Here is a 24740-nt window from a genome sequence, read left to right as displayed (position 1 = left end):
GACACAGTGGTGTTTGGTCAAAGGTTGGACTCAACGATCTCAGAGGTCTCTTCCAACCTGATTGATTCTGTGATTCTGTGATTCGCATTCAGATGTGCATTGTGCAGATAAAACAGAAGCATCTTTGAAGCAGTAATTGACTTGAAAACCACTCAACAATTGCACAGTAAGGCGATCTTCAGCTTTAATGTACTTCAGCACAGAAAATAAAAATGTGGGTTATGAAAACAATTCAATCATGAGGCATTCGTACTTATAGGAAGTGAAATACAACAATTTGTGTCCTGCCATCTGTGCCAAGCCTATTGATAAACCTCCCCTGACAGGATGAAATACCACTCCTGTAAAGGCATCCTTAACCTAATATGCCTCCACAGCATTGGGATGGACTGGGTTTGAAAAACAGCCTCTTATCATACACAGATGAATTTAGCACTTAAGAAGATTAATGGATTCATAAATAGCCTGGAAATCCAAACTCATTGAATTTAGTTCACGGAACAGGTCAAATAGGCATTTATCAAACCATCTGGCTTTTTTTTTCCCCTTGGGAAACTGTGGTTGAGCTACAGAAAGCTGAGGAGCCATTGCAACAGGGAAGGTTTGGTTTTCCCTGTACTCAGGTTTCCTCTGGAAATCTCTAGTGCTAGTTAGAAAGAAGTAGCTCTTTCTGGACAGAGCACTGCAGACCAAACAAGGATGCCCCAAGGCACATGTCTTGAAGCTGCTGGAGATGCCACCTTTTTGCTGGAAAAATGTGCAGGCAAAAAGGCAGCTTCCCTAGTTCATGCAGCAGCTGCTTCAGAGATTGAGGAGGTCACAGCCATTTTGCACAGGAGCTGATGTTGTCTTTCCCCAGAGCTGTTTTCCCTATGGACTGTGGGACCTTCTGTGGGGTTGTTGGGTGCCAGTGATGCTTGATCCTGAGAGCATTAACTCTCCCTCACAGCTGGCCTGGCCTGGCCGGCATGAACAGACCTGACCCAAGGCACCTTCGCTGAAGGGTTGAGCCCTCTTTGAAAAAGTTCATTTATTTCCCCAGTTATCCCAGGCAATCACAGATGTAAGAGGGCACAGGAACAACTAGCAAAAGGTCTTCAAGCATGAATTTGTAGATTACCCACCATTTTTCAGCTGTTCTATGCCCAAAGTCCATCCTGTGTGTGCCTGGGGGAAGGGGCAGAGGCAAGGGCGGCTCATCCCAGTTGGGTTTAGCCAACGTGGTGTCCATACTGAACCACCACCTTAGCAAAGCATTAGCCAGGGCAGCTCCCACTCCACTGCTGCCACTCCAGCACCCTCAGGGCAGTGGAGGAAGCCACATTCATGTTCAATGGGTTGGGAAAGGGAAGGTGTGGGGTAAAAAGGGGGATATGGAAAATATTTTGATAGTTTCTTAAAATTAATTTCCATTTTTATTCCTCCTTCATGACATTTTAGCACTAATAAAGGGTTGTATATATTGCATTATATCATATGAACATATACATCACAGTATGATAAGCCACGTATAATGATTTAATGTCGTTAAAAATCACAGACATGTATTTCTGTATAGTCACATATTTCAAAGTGTTTCTGCTTAACACAAAAGCAAGTGTGGTCAGGCTCTAAGTGAAAGTATTTATGCTGCAATAAATAGCTTACTATTTGCTCTAGACCATGAAAGGACATTCATATGCACCCATTTGAATAGCCTACAAAAAAACCCACCAGAGTTATTCAAGGATCTAAAAAAAAAAGGGGTCAAGCAGTTAATTTATTTTTGTGAGCAAAATATCAAATTATTTTATTAATGTGCTTTGATACATAAAACATTACAATTCTTTCTGGTCATATTAGCAGCTTTCATTGAAGATTTCAAAGATAAAACGTAAGATGCCATATAAAAGAAAATGACAGCATGGTTGGTTAGTATGGCGTAATACGATACAGTATGTGGTACATGTTAGTGGTGGATATACAAAGTATTTAGTAGAGCCTGGTTGCATTTGTCATTACCATGCTTTGCCCCTGCTGCCATGCCATGAAATAATCTACAAATAAAACCAGTGTATTCCTTGTAACAATATATTAATTGAATAAAATTAAATACATTGAAATCACACTAATAAGTATGTTGTTAAGTAGCTTTGCCTCAGAGAAGAATATTTTGACAAACATGGATCCATCTGGTTCTCCTGCACCTGTGCCAGGATAGCAGAGGGAGAATGGATCAAAATCTTGTTGAGGTACAGGGAATGTCACAAGTCTCTCTAGGCAAAACTCAACCTTGCTGCTACTCGTCTTCCACAGAGCTCTGTGAGTATCCAGGAGGCTCTGAGACACCCAAAGGGCAGGTTTCTTACCCAGAGTGGGACCCAGCCTTCAACCAGATCCCACCAGCTCCCAGGGGAATCTGGAGCCAGATCCAACCAACCCAGCCTGGAAGAGTTTGGAGCCAGTTACGTATCATAGGCCCGCAGTACAAACTTCTCCCTAATGACTAAGTAGGTGTAAGGACTAAATGCTTAAGCAGGACCCATGGTTGGTCCAGACAGCCCTTGGACTATTTGCACTGCAAAAACATCACTATAAAAAGTACTGGGAGGTAAAAAGAAGAGGAGTTGGCCTCGATACTCTTTTCCCCCACGCCAGAAGAAACCCCTTCAGTCTGTCCATCCAGCTGCGTGGTGTTACTGTAGACTTCGGTGGCGTTTGACACCTCTTCGGGAAGGCCCATCTGGAGCAAGAGTTTGGAGATAAGGCTGTTGAACTTGCTCTCTGTGGTAGACCAAGGCTCTTCACTTGGGGTCGGCCCCTCAGACGTGATGTTTAGCTCCACCGGGTCGAGACAGTAACCTTCTGGCGACCTCTCATAGAGCACGTCCGTCAGGTCAATCCCGGCTACTGAGGAGGGGGAGGCACAAGGAATATCCCTGACAAGCCTGTAATTCTCCATCCACTCCTTGAGCCACTCGATGCGGCAGTCGCACTCCCAGGGGTTGCGGAAGAGGTACAGCCGCCCCAGGAAATACACCGGCTCGAAGACAGAGAAGGGCAGGGTCGTCAGGTTGTTGCTGTTCAAGTGCAACGAGACCAGGCTGGTGAGGTTCTCAAAAGCCCCTTCCTCAATGTAGCTGATCCTGTTGCGGTCCAGGTAGAGGATCTCCAGCTCCCCCAGGTCCCTGAACCAGGTGTTGGAAATGTTCCTGAGAAAATTCCCCCCCAGGTTGAGCATCTTCAGGCGCCTCAGGCCATCGAAGGAGTTTTCTGGAAGCTCGCTGATCAAATTGTCGTTCAGGTACAGGTACTCCATCTTCTGACAGGCCTGAAAGGCTCGCTCGTGAATGACATTTATCTTGTTGTCCTGCAGATTCAGGTACTTCAGCTTGCTCAGGCCCTGCAGGGAGTTGTAGGCCACCGCTTCGATCCTGTTTCTCTCCAGGTAAACGTGGGTCAGGTTTTCCATGCCCCTGATGGCACCTGGGATCCTTCGGAAGTTGTTCTGGAAGCAGAAGAGCTCCTGCAGAGCAGGCAGCTCGATGAAGATCCTGTCTGGGATGTTGAAAAGGTTGCAGTCCGCCAGGTCCAGCCTCACCAGCCGTCTGAGGGCGGTGAAAGTCCGCGTGTGGAGATAGCGGATGTACTCATTGTGGGCCATCTTCAGCTCGGTCAGGCTGGGCAGCCCCTTGAAAGCCCCCGGGGTGATGAAGGAGATGTTGTTGTGGTTGAGCGACAGGGATTTGAGGGAAGGCAAGGTCCCGAAGGCCCTCTCGGAGAGGAACTTGATGCTGTTTTTGTCCAGGTTGATAGAAGAGGCTTCACAAGGGAACTCACTGGGGATCTGCCCCAGGCCGGCGCGGTCACAGAGGACGGAGCAGCTCCGCTCCTGGGTGCACACGCAGTTGGGAGGGCAGGACCGGACACAGGCCCAAACCCCGTGGACATGAGGGATCCAAAGGATCACTGCCGGGGAGGAACACGCCATGCCCACGGAGGCGTGGCAGGAGAGAGTAGGGATGCACTATTAGCAGATGTATTAGTCACCACGGGAAAAACAAATTATGCTATCTTTGCCTCCCTCCTAGCCAGGCTAATTGCCACCTGTACTCCAGTGCTGAGCAACGAGCTCTTGTGAAGGATTCCTAACAGTCTTCTGCGGGGGGTTTTAAACCCACTGAGAATATATGTCATCTAGAACATCATCTCTGATTAACTGCTCTCTCCCCAAGAGGAGTCCCACCTAGACTTTAGTATTTCTTAGTGTCTCTGCAGGCTGGTGGGGACATGGTTTGGCCATGCAGAAGATAGAGATTTTTTGGCCAGGGAGCAAACAGAGATGTTTTGAAGGCCAGCATCTATGGATTATAGCAGTATTTCTGTGTGGGGAAGAGGGGAAGGCAGTGTATGCTGAGTCAGGCAGCGAGCAGGGGAGATCAGCTGATTTCCTGGGGTATGTCAAATTCATGATTTTTGCTTTGTTCATTCAAAGTAACATTTCTCCACCAGAGCCAGTGCAGCACTGGAAGCTCTGAAGGATGTAGTACAGTGTTTAAAAACACATTCCCAGTGTGTACTGGTAGAACAGCATGACTAAAAACAAATTAGGAGATATTGTTCAACTGCTTGCTTCATGATCTCATCATAGATGAGATACTCTGCACCTCCAGCACAGTTTTTACTGTTTTGCCAATTCTCAAAAGAGTCACCATAGTGCCTTATGTTTGATGGGAGCAGCCACTTTGTCCTTTATAAGTCTGACATGAGAGGTGTGTGGCTGTTGTTTCTTTTCAGGTTCATCCCATGCAGGTGGGTGTACAACAAGGAAGAGAAGAAAGCTCTTGGGGAGAAATCAGAGAAGAACAAAAGGAATGGGAAACATGAACCGCCACAGGCAGGCTCTTTTTGTGGGGAAAAAACATCCAGTCAACAAAACATCTGCAAAATGAATTATTCTTTTTTTATGCAAAATTATTTTTACCCCTGAAAGAGGGGAAATTTAGGTTAGATATATGGAAGAAATTCTTTACTCTGAGGGTGGTGAGGCACTGGCACAGGGTGCCCAGAGAAGTTGTGGATGCCCCATCCCTAGAAATGTTCAAGGCCAGGTTGGATGAGGCATTGAGCAACCTGGTCTAGTGGAAGGTGTCTCTGGCCATGGCAGAGGGGTTGGAACTGCATGATTTTTAAGGTCCCTTCCAACACAAGCCGTTCTCTGATACTATGAAAATAAACTCATTAGAGAAGAAGAACCGAAGGCAGAGCCCGTTTTGTAATTGCTCTCCCAGGCATATCCTACCTGCTACTCAACAAGATGAGCAGCCACACCAGAGAACTCCATGCAGTCACTGGCAGGAAATGGTGCTATTTCTGCTGACTGTTTTTTCTGCTGCAGTTTATTGGCTCCCACATAATCATAATTCTTTTTTCTCTTTTTTTTCCCCCCAAAAAAACATGAGACACCAACAGCCACCTTTATTACAGTGCTGCCAGGATCATGTTGTTGCTGCTGCTGCTGTGGTCACGTCTGGCCCCCAAGGCCAAGGGACAGGCTTTCCCCCCCACTCCTGCTGAGTGTCTGGACAGGGAAGCTCCCAGCAGCTGAGCTGCCTCTCCCTGCAGTTTGCAGCACAGCGATTGCCCACTGCAGCTATATTCCCAATGGGTATTTTTATTAAGACAGACTTGTGAGGTGATATGCCAGGAAGCATCAGCTTCAGCAAGCGTCAAGCTTTTATTTTCGCAGTCCCTGAGGCTTTAATGTACAGAACAAATGACAATTCAAGCTGCAATTTCTCTACCTTTCCTCCACTCTTTTTAAAGGCAACATGCACGGGACTGTATTTAAGAGTTTACACTGCCTGTGGCTTCTGCCAGCAGGAGACTTGCAAAAACATTTGCTGGGCAGGTCCCCACTGAAGGGCATCAATCCAGGAACTGCCCAGATGGTTCTGTTCAACCATCCTGGTCATTGCATGTGGAAGAGGGATTTAGATACACGGAGAGAGCATCCCAGAAGGACTTAAGCTGTGGCCTCTTCATCAAAATTCAGGTCCCATCATGCCTGGCCACGCTATCGTGACTGGAGAATTAGCAAAACAGCATCACTTCAAGGATAAATGATAGTGAAGGACTCTGAGAGGTGGAAAGGATTTCAGACAGGTTGTCATTTTGTTTGTTTGTCTGCTCTCCTCCTTTTCCCCCAGCCCTTATCTAACAGCCACAGCTAAAGGAAAGTCTCCTTCAGACAGGGCCCTGGGAGGACAGCAGCTGAGGAGCCCAAGGACAAGAGCGAGGAGAAAACACTGGGCTCAGATTGCTCTTTCTTTGTTCAGCCTGCCCAGGGGCTGCCTTGTTCCCTACCCTTTGCACCAGCCCACCCCAGTGCCTGCCAATAGGGGCATATGTTGTTTTTGTCAGGCAGTTACATAAACTGAGGGCCAGACAGATTAAGGATTTGCCTGTTCCCAAATGTCTGACTGCAGGTGGCTGTCTGGAAAACGATGGATGTAAGTGTTGCTGTTGGTATGAGAGCCTTGTATGGGCTCAGGGTGACATCCAGAGGGGCATATGTGCATAGGCTGTCCTATAGGTGAGACTGTCCTGAGCAAGTTCAATGCTTAAAACCAGCTGCCCCAAGCTCAGTCACATCTCTGGCCTTCAGAGCAGACCTGTACCCACTGCTTTGTGCACTGTGTGCAGGGTAGGAACAAGTCTGCTGATAACCAAATCCCTTCCTTCCCCTTCCTGCTTCTTCTCTAGTTACCCAGTTAAGGAAATATTCGTACCCAAGCCACATCCAGCCTGTTTTCCTTATACACAAGTGCCAAATTTGGGTCTTCTGCAAGTGGCATTTCAGAGCAGACTTCCAAGATCTCTGTTTGTAAGTGTAACTCTTTGCACTGTGCAGGACATGAAAGCAAGCGCTTGAGGACCATCCCGTGAGAAAATATCCCCCCAGCAATAGGAGCTCAGAGATGCCCCTCAGCACCTCAGTCTTTGTGGCAATTTCTCCCTCTTTCTCTTGCAAGAGAAGTTGAAAACACTCTCCACCTGAACCCCACTAAAACCTCAGGAGAGCTGTTGCTCAGAGCACAGGAGGTTAGCTCTCCCCTGATCTCTGACCAACATAGCCTTAAACATTCCCACCTTTCCCACCTTACTCCTTCCCAAACGGGATGTTCTTTGCTTTTAATGCTGTGTTCACAGACAGGGCAGTGGCTGGAAGATGCCTCCAACTCACTGACACAGAGGGAGCTCAAATGAAATGCGTGTTTTCGAAAAACAGTGAAATATAGCAGTAAGGTCAAAAATATTTGTGGCATTAAGGAATAAACAAAATTCCCCAGGGATGATCTCTTTTGCTTTTTTAAAAACTACAGTAATTCAGTATTTGGAAGAAACAGTGAGAGACTGAAAAAAAAAATGTTGCAGAGTTTTAAGAAGGGTAAAGAGACAATGATTGCAATGATTGAGTATTTAACCACCATTTAACCATCATTTCCAAATGATCTGTCTAATCCACTACTGGGTAATGCAGAATAAGAGTATACTCACCATTTAAAATGATGGCAAACATTACCTTGATTATTCCCTAGTGGCATTTCAGGTCTGGCAAGCAAACTTGAGGGATCTAAAAGCACACGGGAAGAACAGACATAGGTTTCATCCTCTGTCATTTCCCTGTATCATTTGTCCACAAAAAGATCTATGTTTAGAAAGGAAGATGAAGAAAAAAAGCTCTTCTCTCACACACTTTCAAACTGAAGAAGTCCCCAGCACCTTCCTGGTGAGTATCTTTCTTCCACCACTGACCTTCTCAGGGAATCCTGCAGCTTTTTGCCGCTGCTTTTCAGGAGCTCATCCGCATCCTTCCCACCAGCCGTGCCAAGGTCAGGTTCCTATTATCTGATGTGGGGAAAGGTCACCAACAATAATAGGCTGGCTGCCTCCCCAGGAAATAGGTGGTGGTACAGAGGAGCATAACCAGCTTAGGATCAAATAGTTGAAACTAAAATTCCCAACAGAAATCATCCAAATGCGTTGCTTACCTGGCCAGGCAGTGGCTGTGTCCTCCCTCCCTCCTGCTCATGAGGCTGCCATTAGCCATGCGAGTCAGCCCCTGAAAAGTTGGCATTTTTTTCTCACAAGCTATCATTTAATGGCAGGAAAATCCTCTGTATCAGAGGAGGATTAGCGGAGATGGAAGAATGTGTCTGTCCTCTAAAGCTCCCAGAGCAAAACAGGGATTGCACACAAACCAAACTGATGCTTTCTCCCCTCTGCCAACCTGCTCTCCCCCCACCATAAAAAAAAAATATACAGTGCAGAATTGGACCGCTGCCACTCAAAGAGCATTGCTGAAAGTCATTACTCCACTCTCCATTATGTAAGGGCAGAAGAGGTGGGAGGGTGCAGCCTAAATGGAATTAAATTTGGGGGCAAGCACAGGCTTATGGCTTCCCTTTGTTGAGCTCTCCAAACAGACAGAGCTTGGGACTCTCCCCATGCACATTTTCCCAGCCCCAGCAAGGCTCTCACACTGCTAAAAGGATGCCAGTGGGCTTTGCTGTGCTGGGAATTGTTCCTGAAGGACAAGGACAACCACAGCAAACCCTTGCTGGAGCTTGCATGGTGTATATAGCCCTTATAATAACAAACTCTGCCCTGTCTATGAGTGTGTTTTGCTTGTGATGCTGCAGCTGGTGCATGGAAATCATAAGGACAGCTTCTGTATGTGCTGATGTTTTAGCATTCAGGATGTGAATTGGTTTATAAAGCCCTTTCTGACAGAATGATGATGGTTTCTTCGGAGAGTGGGGGCTGAATAAGTGAGTTATCTCAGCCTCCCATGCCTTAGGTAATTGCATTCACCATGTCAGAGGGAAAAATAGCTCTACTCTTTATTTCTAAGTGAATTATTCTGCCTTTTTTTTTTCCCAGGAAATGGAATACCTGATGAATTTATGCTTGATACAACAGGAAAGATTCAGCTGGGAACCAGCCTGCTGCTGCTCGGCTCCTCCTGCAAATTAAAGCACCCAGATACATCAGGTTTATTTTGGTTTGGCTTTCCCTCAGTCTCAAGGAATCTGGCTGGCACCTCCGGAAATTTGTGTCTGTCTCAACAGCATGAGCAGGCTGGTGGTGGGGGCAGCCTGGAGGGGAGGGGATGACCCAAATAGCACAGCTTTTAGCTGAAGGATACCTTTTCCCACCACCCTGCTGTAACAACCCCCACAGCTTTGCACCTCAGTGCTTTGCACTGCGCTGTTTTGCAGAGGAGGAAAGAGATTTGCAAAAGCCACAGACGGGCACGTTGCAGCCTCCGCCACAGAGCTGAAGCTGCTGGAGACTTTGTGGGGACAGAAATGGTAGTCTGGGTGCTCACTAGTGATGGGGAAGCTGATGGTTCCACTGAAAGTCCCAGTTCCCATGGGAATACCAGGAAGCCTCAACCCACCTGATCATCGGCCTTTCAGCCATCGAAAAAAAAAGGGGGGAGGAGGAGAAAAATGCTGTTCTCTGCTTTTCCTTCCCCAGCATTTACAAGAGCCCTAACAGTGGTACCGGAAATCATGTCTCCTCCCAGGTGCACACATGCTGCCTGCAAGGTGGGAGGCAGTGGCAGGGAAGGTATGTGGGACTTGGGCACAATTTGTTGTGTGATCAGTTGGCAGCTCCCCAGGGATTAGACCTGTGGCTCGGTTTGCACAGCAACACTAAATCAGAAACCAGAGGGGCTGATCTGCACCAAGGCACCGCATTTCTGCTGAGATTTTGGGGCTCCCCTGTGCCTCGCTGTGAGCACCTCAGCAGTCACTTTTGGGGTTGTGGGTGCCTACTGTACATTAGGTGCCTGCTGCAGAATCAGCAGCTCTGGAGCTGTTAGCAGTGCTGCTGAAACCAGCTGCTGCAGGAAGGCTGGCAGGGAACATCCCACAGCAGCAGCCTCACCATAGACCAGCACATTTAACTCCTGCAGGAGCTTCTGACAGCAGCTCTGCCATCAGCATCCATCCCACACACACAGCTCAGTGACTGCAGCTGGCCTGGCGATCCAGCCCAGTCCCACTCCAGACTTTTCTACTGTGGCTGGAGGTAAAACAGCAGAAACAGCCCATGTCCTCCCCCCCTCCAGCCTCACCAGCAAACCTGTGTTGCACACCTGGAGCTCCTGCCTGGCCAGCAGCAGCAGCCCCAAGGCTCACAGCCGTGTATCTCTGTGCGTCATCCATGGGCAGGAGCCTCACTCACCTCCAGACCTCAGCACAGAGATGGTATGAACATCTCAGCACATGCCCTGGGGGGAGGCTGGGGAGCTGGGAATGGGAGGCACACGGAGGCCACAGTTTCTAGGAAAGTCTCCCACGGTCAGGGAGCATCACCCTGAGAGCAGCTTCGGCAGGTGCACTGCAGGTGCACCAAGCCAGACACCCAGTAGCTCCCATGAACTTCTGGCAACTTCTGATTCATTTCCTCATAACCTTTGGTCCTGAGAGGGCATGACAATGTGAGAAAGAGGCCTGAAAAGGAGAAGTTTCATGTCATCTTAGGTAGAAAACCTTAAACACCAGAGGGTACATAAAGGAGACCAGCATTTATCCTTAAAAGAACCAAACTTGGGCTTTAAACCACACCTCAGCATTTTTCAGAGCATGACTCATGGCTGGTTAATGCTGAGGGTTGAGCACACTAGAGATGCTCAGTGCTGAGAGGCTGCTGTGGCTGCCAGGCTGGAAGCAGACTCGGAAGCTGCAACCCTTGCTACTGCAGCTCTGTGCTGTTAATTTTTTTGCCACTAAGGGCTCTTCCTCATGCCCTTTTTAATCTCTAGGAACTCAGAGATGCCAGAGGTTAACAGAGCCGTGCATCTGAGACCAGAAAGCAGCAGAGCTATGCTGCCACTGAAAAAAACCCACATTTATATCTGATCTTCCACCAAAAAACCTTGAAGAATTCAGTCCTGATTGGAGGAGCCTGTGCTGCTCCAGTAGTGTATGCTGTGGGGACATAAACCTTGGCACAGCTTCACCAGCTGGCAGTGAAGAAAAGCCTGTCTTGCAGGACAAGCCTGTGCAGATTTGACTCGAGATTGCTTCTAACAACCCGTTTCTTCATGGCCAGGGGCATTCCATGTGACAGTGACTTAAGGATATGTATGTAGCTCCTATCTCTGATACACATTGATATGATTTAAAATGATCACTGGGGGCTGTTTCTTGTAGTGGTTCCACTTCACATTAAAACATTCGCTTCATTTTCAAAGGCTGGCTAAGAACAGCTGGTGGGACTCATCTCCCCTAACTGAAGGTGAGAGGTCTCATCTCACCTACTTTAGGCACCCACCCGCGGGCACCATCATGGCCCTCAGCAGGGCCCATTTTCACTGACAGGATGACAAAACAGCTGAGGGTGTGCAGCTTTGGGGAGTGCAGCTTTGGGGACACCTCCACACCATTACACACCAGTGCTGGGTTAGATGGAACCCAGGCATTGCATGTCCAGATCCTTCCAGCCAAGCACTGCCCTCTTTACAGCAGTGAAGAGTCAGAGCTGCTTGCCTGACTCCAGTGGCTGATCTTCAGTCCCCTGTTTTTAATCTCTGATGGCTGCTTGCATGTGTGGGACTAGTGCTGGGGGTTGAGGTCCCTGCGCCACAGAGCACCCAAGCCCCTCCGCCTGCCCCAGGCTTTGGTTTCCTGAGCTTCTGTAACAGCACTCGCAGCTCGGTGCACACTTCCCCTCTTCTCACAGCCACAGCTGTGTTGCACAGCTGAGCCTTTCCTGTGTGTGTAATCACTGGGGTGACCTTTGAAGAAGCTGCCTCAGCGTTTCTCGACGGGGCTCCTGTTGTCGGCTCTGCCCCGTGGGACCAGACTGCACTCGGGGTGGTCACACAACTGCTGCGCTCACGGCTCTGGATGGTGTAGGTTTGGGGCCAGGAGGTAGCCTCTGTGGTGGGATCACTGTGCTCTGAGCAGACAGGATGGACCAGTGTGGCCGTGCTGGGGTTTGCAGCTGCAGCACAGACCTCGCCGCCACCAGAAACAGTGCTTGGTACACGCGTGATGTTGGTGATTACAGGAGATGCAGAAGCTGAGGAGCCAACCAGGACTTCAGGAGCAAGGATTAAAGAGCCTTTCCCTTGCTCAGAAGAGAGGACAGCTCTCTTCTGCAGGCAGGGGTTTCATTTTTGTTTGGACTGAGGCCACCAAACTTGGCTCAGGCACAAAGGTCCAGAGCCCTGAGGGCACCTGTAGGTGTTATATAGGGGCTTTCCTGCAAGGCCTTCCCCCACCCCTACCCAACTGGGGTCCCATTTCATCCCAGGACCATCGGTCCTTGCCCAGTATGGGTGCTGCAGGTCACAGGTTGTTGCTGGCCCTCTCCCTGTGTCACAGCCCCCTCACAGCCCACCCAGCCCCCTCAGGCTGCTGTGCTGTGTCCTCGTCGGGCTGCCTTCTGCCAGTCCCATGCCAGCTGCAGAAGATCCACGCCACCTCAAGACACTCCTTGGACAGAAGGGTGTTGTGCTCCCCGCAGTATCCTCCCCCATGTCCTCAGCAAGGAGGGACTCCATTTCACAGCAGCAGCTGCCCTGCTTTCCCTCCCACCTGAGCCATGTCCCCCAGCAGTGCAGGCACACACACACTCACGGGCTGCCATCACAGAGCTGGTCTGAGTGGGAACAGTTTCCTGCCCATGGACTGAGAGCACGGGCAGTGCTGGGCACATCAGGATGTCCAAACCCAGCCCAGGGGCACAGCAGCCCGGCAGTGTCCCATGGCAGGGCTCAGCTGGCTGCAGGCTGCCCACAGAAGTAACCCTGGGGGACTCTACACCACCTGGTCCATGGAAGGAGGAAGCAGGGATGAGACAAGGCAGCCAGCAGCAGCACTTGGCAAGAAAAAGCTGCCAAAAAGGTGCTTACCCACGTGAAGGGTAAGGAAGTGAAGCCAAAAAAACCAGCAGAAAGAGTCAAACTGGGCACCAAATCTGAAGGCCCAGCCCAGGTGCTGCCCCGTGGCCAAGCCCTGTGGCAGGAGCTGGGGCCCAGGAGCCTGCAGCTGCAGCACGAGCATCTTCTGCAAGGGAACAGCACACTCTAGGGTAGGCAGCCTGAAGCAGATGCAATGCACAGCAAACCTTGGGCTAGTGTGTTCATCTGTCAGCCCAAACTTCTGCCAATAACCCAGTTAGACCCACCCCATGCAGACCCCACGCACAGGCAACAGGGAGCCGGGAAATGGAATGGAGCTCCATCAAGGACAAATTCTCCAGCTGCCTGGCAGTTGGAGGGGGTCACAGACCCTCTCCAAGACTGCCCAGGCCACTGGTTTTTACATCAGCTCACCAGGTCTCTCCCAGCCCATCCTGTGGATGTGGTTTCATGTCTCCCTCATGCCAATCAAACAGTAACATTTCCAGCAAGAAAGGAGCAGTGTGGGCTGCTCTGCAGTGAGGGGCTGAGCATTTGCCATGGAAGCAAGTTCGTGCTTCCCACTGCAGTACATGTGTATGGATGCAGTGCTGAAAAACAACATCATTTGGGTTACCAGGTAGCTCCCCACAATACCCAGAGCAGCCCCGGGGAAGGAGAGGGAAGCTGTATTAACTAAAGCTGAAGAGGAACTTGAATCTACGTCTCCCACATCCGCTCTGTGACTCTTGGCCTTGACTAAAACTGGCCAGCCACGCTCAAGCTTCTCTGTTCAGGGAAAAACCACTGCTGGTGAAGCCTGAGCAGGGGATGCAGCATCTGTGTTTCTGTGCAGGGTGAGGGAAGCCCCGCCCTCACTCCAGCCCCTGAGCAGCCCTCAGCTCAGTGAGCTGCACAGCATCACCTCGTGCCCGGCGTGTGTCCGAGCAGGCGGCTGCTGCTCACATGTCACACCAGCAGACAGGGAAAGTCAAGGCTGGCAGCACCTGTACCAGTCAGCCTGCCCTCCCTGCTGAAGCCAAGGGTGTCAGTGGTATGGGCATGCACAGCCAGGCAGCCCTGGGAGGGTTTGGGCTCCTTACGCTTTCACCAGCAGCTGGGGAGCTGCTCTGCCACAGCCTTTCAGCATCTGTGGGGTCATTTCTATCCTGTGTGATACAGAGCTGCTTGTCTCCTGCTGAAGTCCTCATGCCGTGCTTTCCACAAGGCAGTGGCTTCCTGCAGTTCCTTGTTATCTAATGGGAATGCTGCACAGTACACCCAGGAAGGCAAGGACACGTGGCAGTGAGGTCCACTTAATTTCCCCTTGGTGGCTGGTGAGTCCATTCATCCTAATAAATCTGCCTCCACAGCCACGTCTGGGCAATGCCCAATGAACTTACACACAGCACTGCAAACACCTCTTGAAACAGCCTATCTGCACTAAACACACAACAGGCCATACATTGTCCAGGCCAACAGCCCTCCCAGGGTTCATGAGACAGTTTATTCACCTCCTGGTGATTCATCTCTCCCACCTCCATGACAGGAGCAGTGCCACCTTCTCTCTCCTATATAGTGTCAACATTTGGGGCAGGTTCATCACTTACCTGTCTCTGTTTAGCTCAGACATTTCTATCAGGAGCCTGCTCTGTAGCCAGGTCAGATACTTGGGGAGAATGAACCAGAAGCCCAGGAACTCTTGGATGAAGGGATCTGGGGGGCTACAGCTGTGCTGCAATGTGATTTTCACCCCGCCTGTCATGGTGCTTTCCCCTGCCTGACTAACACTTCTGAATGCCAAGTAACAAGGAGAACTCCAACATGCCAACCAGCCATAATCACCTGGTAATAGATCTAAAATAGAATCTGTTGTCTGTCAAAGTTGCTGGCAGGCAGGAGAGGAGCAAAGCATCAAATCAGGAATAAACTTCAATACCATAATAACAAGTACATTATACCATAGGTTGGACCAATATACAATTACAGATGATCTGGAAGATTTCTTAAATGAACTTATCACGCCTTACTGAGTGTGCAATGGCCACGCATTCTGTGAGTAATCAAGCCCAGTTCAGGTAAAGGACTGGAATGAAAATACAGCAAGACAATTCATGAAAAACTGTTCATTGTGGTTGAGTCCTCTGTGTACTGCAATTCAAAGAGCCACGCACACACCTTTCAGCCATGCCCCCTCCTAGCAAAGGGAAGGGGCATAAGAAAATCTCCAAGGCTCCTCCCCACAGTTGCATGAGGAAAAGCTCCCCAGAGGGTGGGGGAATGTGTTGGGCCACTAAGAAAGGATGTCACAGATAAAGGACAAAGAAACTCAGGGAGTCCAAACATGATGCACTTGAAACTCTGGTGAGAAAACACAGCATTGCTCCAGGGCACCCCAGAGAGGAGATCAGGAGCTGCCCTGGGAGCAACCAGTGCAGCCATCAGCAGACATCTGTCACACTGCTCTCCCCAGGCTTCCACCAAGCCCATCTGCAAGGGGTTTAGGTTCTCCAGCTCCAGTAATGCAGCTACTCACACATCCCCCACCTGACATATGCAGAGTTTTTACATGGGTCTAAGATGATTAAAGCTAGCAGAGCCTGGGGGTGGGAGGGGAGCAGCCACTGCAGGAGTTAAGCTCAGATTTACACCCACATATTCTGCTTCCTACTCATTCCCTGCCTGTGATCTTATGGGCTGCTGACACCTCCTCCTCCATGCCAACCCTGGGCGTCACCAAAAAAAGTCCCTGTGGCATGACACGGCAAAGACAGCAAATCCCCCACACTGGGGATATTTATGGATCACAGAAGTACAGCACTTCTGCACATCCAAAAGGCTTTGTTTCCTGCCAGCTGCAGAAGACCTCAATACCTGGGGGAGAAGGGATTCAACACCTTTTTCTGAGACATCAAATTGACGGTGGCAGAGGAGGTAGCTCTTGGATAGGATTGGCACTGAGTCCTAAGCCTAGTAACCGGCAATGGGAAGGGAAAGCTCCACTCCTGCTGGCTTGACAGCAGCAGCACTGCAGCCTGCCCACCCCTTAACCGTTTCTAGGTTGCATCCAGGGATGCTGTGCAGGTTGAGTCAGATTCACAGGAGCCCGCAGACAAGTGGGGAAAACCCTCTTTGCTCTTGTCAGAATAGCTGTGCCACAACAGCTGGGCTTTAGCAACAAGTGTGTTGCAACACGCTGCTGGAGGTACTGTGCCTGATTTGAGTTATAACAGAGAGAAGAGAGTACCTGCCCTCCTTGTATGGTGGGAAACAGAAAATAAACGAGGAGGCAAACAATGTGTATGAGGCAGGGGCAGGGAGATGCTGCAGAAGCACACTGATGAAGCTGAGCTGTGGGAAATGAGACGGAGGGCTAAATGTTCAGCACTAAAAAAAAAATCACACCAGGGCTCTGCAAGATACCACAGCCCTCAAAAAAACCTGCCTTCTACCCAGAATTTCTCACTATGGTTATTATTTCCCTTTGATTTCAGCAGCTGTTTCACACTTCTCCTCTGAGACTTACCAGGTCGTGCAAGGGAGATACATTTGGTACATGAGGGTGTGGGAGGCGGAAGGAGCAGCAGGACAGGTCATGCAGGGCAGCAGTCCTGGGGCATCCAAAACATATCCTCTCCCTCCTTGGCACTCTCTTTCACAGCAGCCACTCAGGTGCACTTGGTGACAGCCCATCCACAAGTCTCTCTCTTTCTTATCAGAGCAATGGGCTCACCACTGTAACAGAAATGCTTCCCTTAGATGGGGAAACCTCCCTGCTTGGGGCTGCAGGTGGTGCCATTTAAAATTTGCAAAGAAAGAGCAGACTATGGAAGCAACAAATAAAAGCACCAAGCTGGGACACACGCAGATTATTATTTGGGGTAGATGGTCAGTGGGTACCTTGACAGAACATCCTATCAGATCCCAGGGACCCTTCGGGTGCTGCAAGTTGGCTGCATGTTGCCTGAGGGCTGAAAGGCTACAGCCTCATCTCAGGATGGAGAAAAGAGGAGAACACACAGGTCCCTCACAATTGGACAGGCAGTTGCATCTGTAGGGGAATGGGATGAGCAGCCAGGGCAGTAACACAGTACAGTGAGGTTGGCTTGTGCCAGCAAAGCCCAGATCTGGACACACCTTGTCTGAGACCCACCCGTGCAGCTCTGGGGCTGTGCTGGGCAGGAGCACCTGTGTTTAGGTGGCTCTGTTCACACTTGAGTGACCCAAACAGGATTAGGTGTTTGCCAGGGGTTGTCAGCAGCTTAAACACCCTCAAGGCTCTGGGCCTGAATGTTTGACCCACCAAAGACAGAAGTGGTTTGGGATACGTGGGGCTTAGGCAGCAGCTGAGGGAGATTGGAACACTATATTTATTCAAGCACGGAACGTGCTTTCCTTTCCATACAGAAATCTGTTTGCCTTTCCTCCATCATGCCTGTGCAGGACCTACCAGCCCAGTCCAAACACGCTCCGTCAGGTGTCGCTGGGGCTCTGCTCACACACCTTATTCCGTGCGGGAAGCCCCAGCCCCAGCGCGCTCTCTGAGCTCCATCCCACGCCAGCCTGAGCTGAGCATTTGCCACCACTCCCCTGGGAGTGTGCAGGGACAAACTGTGCTCCGCAGCAACGTCACCCACGGTTCCTACACCAGCAGGTTTTTCAGTGCTCCCCTGACAAACAGCAGCCCCAGTTCCCTGCTTTCCACCGCACCGAGAGAGCCAAACCCACACCACGCCCTCCCCAAAGAAGCGCCCCACCAACAGAAGCGACGGGCCGGCACGGATCAAAAGGGGACTATCCCCCCCTCCTGTTGAAACCATGACACTGTGCAGCGAAATGAATACATAATGCCAGCGGCTTCTGTCTGGCAGGAACACAGAGTGAAAGAGGAGATGGGATTTGCAAACATTTCCGGGAGGGGGGACGGGGAGGGGGGCGAAAGCATCGCCTTCTGTTTCCTGGACAGCTTCTGCATTTTGCATTGAGCAAATCTGTAGATAAAATACAGCAGCAGCCTCAGGAGCAGAGACCAGACCCCAAGATAATTCCCTCATCCGCTGTGAAAGCCCTTACACGCAGCTCTCGCCACCACAGCCCCTCTCCAGGCCACTGCCCCTGGCCCCATGCCCGACAAACACTCAGGCAGATAAAAAAAATCAAGGCTCAGAGACTTTGGGCACCAGCGCAGCAGAAGCTGCAAAGGTCACAGTTTGCCACTGTAATTAATTTTGGAGTGGTTTTTTTTGTCTTTCATGCAAAGTCCACGGTAGAAGTGGGGAAGGAACCATCTCTCTGGGAGGTCCTATGGGCATTGTCAGACCCCTGCCTGTCTTTTCACACCTGAAAGGGGAAATGGAAACATTAATAGAAACCCAAATCAAAAGACTTGGGTGCCTGCTTTTGATCAAATCTGGCATAAGGCAAGAAAGCTTAACTAGGACCTAGAAAAGCACTAATTATCAAACGGAAAATTAACAGGTAATTTGTCTCTAATGTGAGCTAATCATTTCTAGGGGAGGAAATAATTAAATGGGGGAATTAAATCACCAAGAATTTGCAGAGTGACCATTTCTGATGGGATTCAGTTAATGAGCTATCTGATAATGATGTCGGCTTCATTTTCTTCTCCTCTGGACACCAGAGGAGAGACAGAGAGCAGATTACTGCATTGCTCCCCTCCAGGCTGCAGCACCTTGCTGAGCCTCAGCCTTCTGCCTTGCCAAAACCTGAGCGATGAAAAGCAAAAGCCAAAAGTAGACCACTGGTAAAACGCAGCTGTTAAAAAAAAAAGTTAGAAAGAGAAATTAGTAGGTGAGAGGGAAGGAAGTTTGCTTTACAGAAACGGCTCACAGGGTCATGGCACACCCTGGTGCCTGAGCTCGGTGCCAAACAGGTGACATAGTGAACTAGAGGCAAAGTCCAGCGCCTGCGATGTGCAGGAAAGAGGGGGGTAAAAGGTGATTGCCCCTCTTTCAGGAACAAAAAAACCCTCATTTTGCTTTGGATTTCAACTATGTCCAAGCTATCACTCAGTCCCAAGCAATGGGTGGGAGGTTGAGGCTCCTCCATGGCCGTTAATAGAAGCCAACCCACACGGTGCCACTGATGTGCTCCAGGCTGGGTGAGGGCACACACAACCTCATTTCTGTCCAATTAGCCAGAGCAGTGCTTATGTCAGCATCACACTTCTATGACAGCTCCGTGCCAGCTGCAGGAAGAGAAATGATCTCCAGCCTTGCAGAAATGCAGAGCCACATGGGCAGACACCACCTGATCTCTCACAAAGCCTGCCAGCATGAAAATAACTTCTCAGAAACACTCGAACACATCTGAACAAGCAGAACGAGCCAATACTGGATCAGCACTTTGCATCACAAGGCTGCAGCGCTTGTGATCCAGCCTCCAAAGCCCTAAATTTGGATTTGCTTGTATTTGCTGCATCTTCAAACCAATGCCTGAGCTCACCTACTTTCAGTTCTGCCAACTCCTTAGGGCATTATGTGCCAAATTCCCTAACCACCCTCCTGGATGGAAAAACACAAGTATTTACACTTCAGGGCAGGGACTAATTTGTGGCACCTATAATGGGTTAGGCTCTGCAAGCAAAATAATACAGTCAGATCCGGGTGAAACTGAGGGGGGCAGTTACATTATCCACGTCATACACAGGCTGTGTTTTTCCACATGTGAACAGGGGTCAAAGGAGGCAAACTGAAAGCTTAGGTCTCTCTCCAGAAATGGAATTCACTATTGCTGATCTGTAAAATGATTCTCCAAGTGCTTTGATTTTCCCTGATACTGCATATACTTGCTGCAGTAACACAAACTGATAGCTCTGAGACATCTTGCAGTTTATGCCTGAATGACAATAATACTAATAATGAAGCAAAACATGAAAGCTGTCAGTGTCTGTTAGCAAGTTCACATTACAGAACAAAATATTCTCTCCTGGAACATGCTGGGTCTTATGCAGATTCAACTTTTCTGGGTGACGCAAATGCTGTAAAAACAACTCTGAGTCATAGAATAAAATCACATAATTCCCCAAAGCCAAATAAGGACAGAACTCAGCCCACACAGCTCTGACTTCCCATTTTCCTGGTAGTTACAATTTTGTTTATCTTCCCTTCTAAACGATACCATTTCCTTGCTCTCACTGAAAATCTTGATCCCCCCAAGCCCACAGTTGGTGTAAATACTGGTATTGTAAAAAATAAAGTCACGTCCCAGCATCTGCAAGGCCTAGTGTAAAGCCTGTTATGTGCTCTCTGGGACTAGCTTTGCTAATTGATATGAAGTCTTTATGAGGAACCTGGAAGGCACTCTCCCAGGCTGTCTGTAGTTTTATTTTGATAAATTTTTCACCAAGAGTTCATTTACAGCCCATTAGAGCCAGGCTTGGGTGTTTTATGAATGTAATACAGCAGCACGCAAAGAGCACTTAATGTCTTAAGTCTTTAGAATGCTTTTTAATTTTGTAACACAACTGAATTTTTTCACCACCAGATTTCCCATGCACCAAAGCAGGCAAGGCCTTATGCAAACAGCCTTGCAGTATGTAAATAAAGCTTTCAGACTTGATCTGTGGGTGGTATAAAACATCATCACTCTGCTCTTGTCATATTGCATCAGCAGCTACTGAGCTTTCCACTTTGAAACCTTAAGGACATTTTATTAGTAGGGTGGGAGGAGTTCTCTGTAATAAACAGGATGTGATGTATCTGCAGTACCTGCAAGCATATTGCTTTATTTATTTTCCTTCTCCCTGGCTTGACAGCACCTGCACGAGCTGACTGACTGTGCTGGAAATACAGGTTGCAATGTTCACATGGCAATGCACCATAACCTTGATCAGCAAGTGAGACCCTTTTGTCTGCTTTCCAGCCCTCTTTAGGGTCCAGTTTGGAAAGCACAGTGACATACCCCTGGCTCTACATTTTGGAAAGCATAAGCCTTCTCAAGAGTGTGAGAATGCAGCAGCGTGTTTGCACAGCGCTGCTGCCTGATGATTGACACACCCGACATAACCGGTGCCTGCCTAAGATACACACACACTCCTGGGCACTTGAAACCATTAACACAGCAAAGCCAAGACATACTCAAAGTGTGGGACTCGTAAATCAGAAAGAACAAACTGTGCCGTGACCTACCAGGGCTTTCACTCATCCCTCAGCCGTGGCGCCGCAGCTCCAGCCAGACAAGCCATGCTTGCACAGCTGCACCCCTTGTCAGCTTTCTGTTTGGTTACCCCTCCTTCTCCTCCCTGCTCTTAAGTCTTCCAAGTTACCACTAGTAACTGAATATATTTACTGAATAGAACCGAGGTCTCCAAGAACAGAAGAGACCTCATGCACATTTGACATTTTTGTGTTGAACAGCAACATTTATGTATTTGAGGCATGTTTTTCCACTGCTTTTTTTTCAGACACAGTAAATTCAATCTGGTTTTAATGCTGTTTTTTTCCCGAAAGCAGATCTCTAACAGAAGCTTAATCATCAGCACATCACTCAAGGAAAAGCAAAAGTGGTGATTTATTCAGCCCCTTTAAAACTCCTGTATCATTAAATCCAGTGTAGCTCAAATGTTTGAGATCTGTTGAGAAGAAAATATGTCTCTATTAAAGCTCCAAGAGTCTTGTCTTTTTGATTAAGGAAAAGCAATTCAATACTTCTGAGACCTCCCACGCCATATTCTTAAGAGAGGGAAGGCAGGAAACAGTCTATCTGACATTCCCCGTTCGGGTAGGAATAGAAATACTTCAGAGTTCCTTTATCTGTCATAAGCCTGCTAAAAAGAAATGATTGGGGTTTTTAACTTCCTTGCCAGCTTTAATCCATTGATAACCCTGGAAAACTCAGTGCTTTCACCTGGGACTTACATGAAAGGATGAGTGAAAGTTGCAGATAAGCATCTCTTAAGAAGAGAAGGGGCATCATTATTACCCAGCCATCCTGGCACAGCATCTGTAGTGCTGTGTATGAGCTTAAGGGGAGTCACAGCAGTGACTCCACTTGGACAAATGATGCATGTAATTGGTGGTGCAGTGCTGCCTATTGTAACCACCAGGCAGCTCACAGAAATTCCTCCAAATACTGTTATTCATCTGCCTAACTTGTACTGTCATAAATACACTACCATGGGGTTTGTTGTAAGTGATGGCCTTTCTTTTCCATCAAAGGGAATTTCATATATTGAAATTTAATCAAACAAGCTGCACAGCAAATTGGCAACGAGCCTTTCAGCCCAAATATTTGATTCTTTACCTGTGAATAGACACCATGATCAAATGTGAGGTTTACAGCCCAGGAAGGTTACTGGAGCATTCTGCCCCTATAAAGCTAGACATAGATGTGTCCTATTTTAGCCTTGCACACAGGAAAGTGCAGAGTAAACACCAATACATTTCCAGGCTGCCGATGGATTTCATATCCTTTGCTTTTTGTCTTTCATCTCCTGGAGAAAGCTGCATCTCCATCTCTCAGCTACGACAGACAAGGGGTGATGTGCCCACAAACCACCGAGGCTGGAGCTGTCAGCACCACTGGTGTCACACCAGTGCTGATTGTCATTCTGCAGAGGGCACTGGTGACTCCCCCAGTCAGTCACTGGACCATGGTCTGTACAGTTTCACAGCTGTCACGCTGAATATTTTAAACAACTGGGTTTTGCCAAGTCAGAACACATTCACAAACTGAGAGATCATCTCAGGACAAAGCCTGTCCAGGAAAAAGCCTGTATTTTGGCACCGCAGCTTGGAGCAAGGGACTGCCACAGCTGGAGTCTGTTTATGGAGGAGGTTTAAAACACAGCCTTAACTAATCTCTGAATTTCCTAGAGCCAGACATAAAACACTGCTTGTTTATTCCCCCAGACAGTAATTTCATCAGATAAAGTCTGTAATATCCGACTACAGTTTGCCAACCACACTCTCACAGCTCCCAGGTGATGCTTTGGGGAGAGCAGAAATAAAACAGACTTAAGAGACCACCATGAAGCTCCTCCCTAAGAAGATCTCGTTAGCATCACTCTGTATGAATTACAGAGTTAAACCTCTCTGCTCCCATGAGTAATCCCATGGATTTGCATGGCCATTCAGATAAGATGCTACTCTGCTCTCTGCTATTTGCTCCATAAATATGGAGCAAAAGGCTGCAGAACATACAGATGGGATCTGTGCTTCTGCACAGGTTTGTTATCCCGTGAGTCCTTTGTGAGAGGTGGCTGGCATGTACACAGCCACATTGTGACACCCTCCAGAGGGACGATCCCAGAGAGGTTTGCCCAGAGAGGTTGTGGACTTCCTGTCCCTGGAAATGTTCAAGACCAGCCTGGACAGGGCTCTGAGCAACCTGGTCTAGTGGAAGGTGTCCTTGCACATGGCAGGGGGTTTGGAGCTAGATAATCCTTAAGGTCCCTTCCAACACTAACCATTCTATGGTCTCACTTGGGAAAAGGAAGTAAATAATGGAAAGGAGACATATCCCATGACTGATAAGGTGGGATGAGGTATAAAAAGATGGTCCAGAAGGAGTTTAGACAAGGTGAGAGACAATGAAAAAGATAGGAGAAAACTGATCAACAGCAGAGTCAGGAGACACTGAGCTCTCAGCTAGATGAAGAGGCATTAGGATAAATTAAAGATTAATGTTAGAACTTGAGGCATAAATTAATCTCACCATTGGCTATGCTGGGAATTGAATTAATTTCTCATCACATGAAAGGAGCTTCAGCACTGTCTCTGGGATTTTTAGCATTTCCCACTAAAGGACAGTTGTTTTACATTATTTAAATCAGCTAGGAGAAGGCTGGCTCCTCCCTAGCCTGGTTTACTGGCACTTCACCATGCAAACAAGCATCCTGTGCCAGTTGGGCTGAGGAGCTTAAAGCAACGTGGGATGGAATTGTTCTGACAGTAATGCCCATCCATTCTTGCCCATCAACAATCACCCTGCTAAAAGCCTGACAGCTTTCTCTACTGCACTGAAATCACTATTTCCTTACTCCCTAGCTGCTTCTTTTCCCATTTGATCTGGAAAAACCTGGACATGTTTCTTTCCTGCCTGTTCCTTTATTAACACTGTAATATTATCCTACAGGTAAGGTTCCCAGAGTACTTCAAAATGTGCTCTGAAAGTCACTGGTGACACAACACGCAAGAACCACAGAAATCAAACCCATCTACCACCTTCATTTTAGCTGCTGCTTTGCTTGCTCTCCCTGTGCCCAGCGCTATTCCAGGCCAGCACTCCAAGGACCTCTCAGTGATTCCAGTGGAATCATAATGGGAACTCTCTGCTGGGAGAAAAGCAAGTATAACCTGCTCCAGACCTATTTCTGAGGGCAGTACCACAGGTTAAATTAAGCTGGGTGGGAGGTGTCACCCCAGAGCCACAAGCCTTCCCTTGCCTCCCGATGCAAGGGAACACAAATTTGATATTCAGGAGGGACAACAGGAATGAAGGGTAACACCAGCCACCCACAAGTTAAATGGCTAAACCCTACCCCCCCCATATTGAGAAGGAAACTGAGACATTTCTGTAGCAAGAGAGGGTCGATTCAGTGATATGTTCAAAAAGAAAATGTGGTATGTACCTTGTGAGCAGGGAGGGACTCTGGGAAGCTCTGCATGGAAAGCCTGGGAAAGACTCTCATCCACTTCAGTCTCAGTATTTTTCTCACTTTGGCTCTTGCCAGCACGAACTGATCCAGGACATTTTCTCTACCCACAGAGCTGATCAGGCACATCCTCCTGCCAGCCTGCAAGCGTCAGCAGCCAGCTTGCACCAGCACCAACACACACAGCTGCCATCCCTCCTTCCTCCCCCACATCCAGTG

The 24740-nt window shown here is 48.6% G+C and overlaps 1 protein-coding gene across 1 annotated transcript; it reads right to left on the bottom strand.

Moving 5' to 3' along the window:
- Positions 1 to 1827: 1827 nt before the first annotated feature.
- NYX (nyctalopin) lies at positions 1828 to 24725 on the bottom strand. The gene is made up of 4 exons (XM_027689090.1): positions 24498 to 24725; positions 7798 to 7890; positions 7540 to 7690; positions 1828 to 3948 (listed from the first exon to the last, which is right to left on the bottom strand). Exons 3-4 carry the CDS (start codon positions 7559 to 7561, stop codon positions 2549 to 2551), a joined length of 1422 nt encoding a protein of 473 aa, XP_027544891.1. The 5' UTR covers positions 7562 to 7690; positions 7798 to 7890; positions 24498 to 24725; the 3' UTR covers positions 1828 to 2548.
- Positions 24726 to 24740: the final 15 nt, after the last annotated feature.

This window comes from Neopelma chrysocephalum, unplaced genomic scaffold (genome assembly GCF_003984885.1).
Source record: "Neopelma chrysocephalum unplaced genomic scaffold, ASM398488v2 Primary Assembly neopelma1_76, whole genome shotgun sequence".
NCBI classification, from domain to species: domain Eukaryota; kingdom Metazoa; phylum Chordata; class Aves; order Passeriformes; family Pipridae; genus Neopelma; species Neopelma chrysocephalum.
The sequence above is the reverse complement of the archived record's forward strand: the minus strand, read 5'-3'. Positions and strand labels throughout refer to the sequence as shown.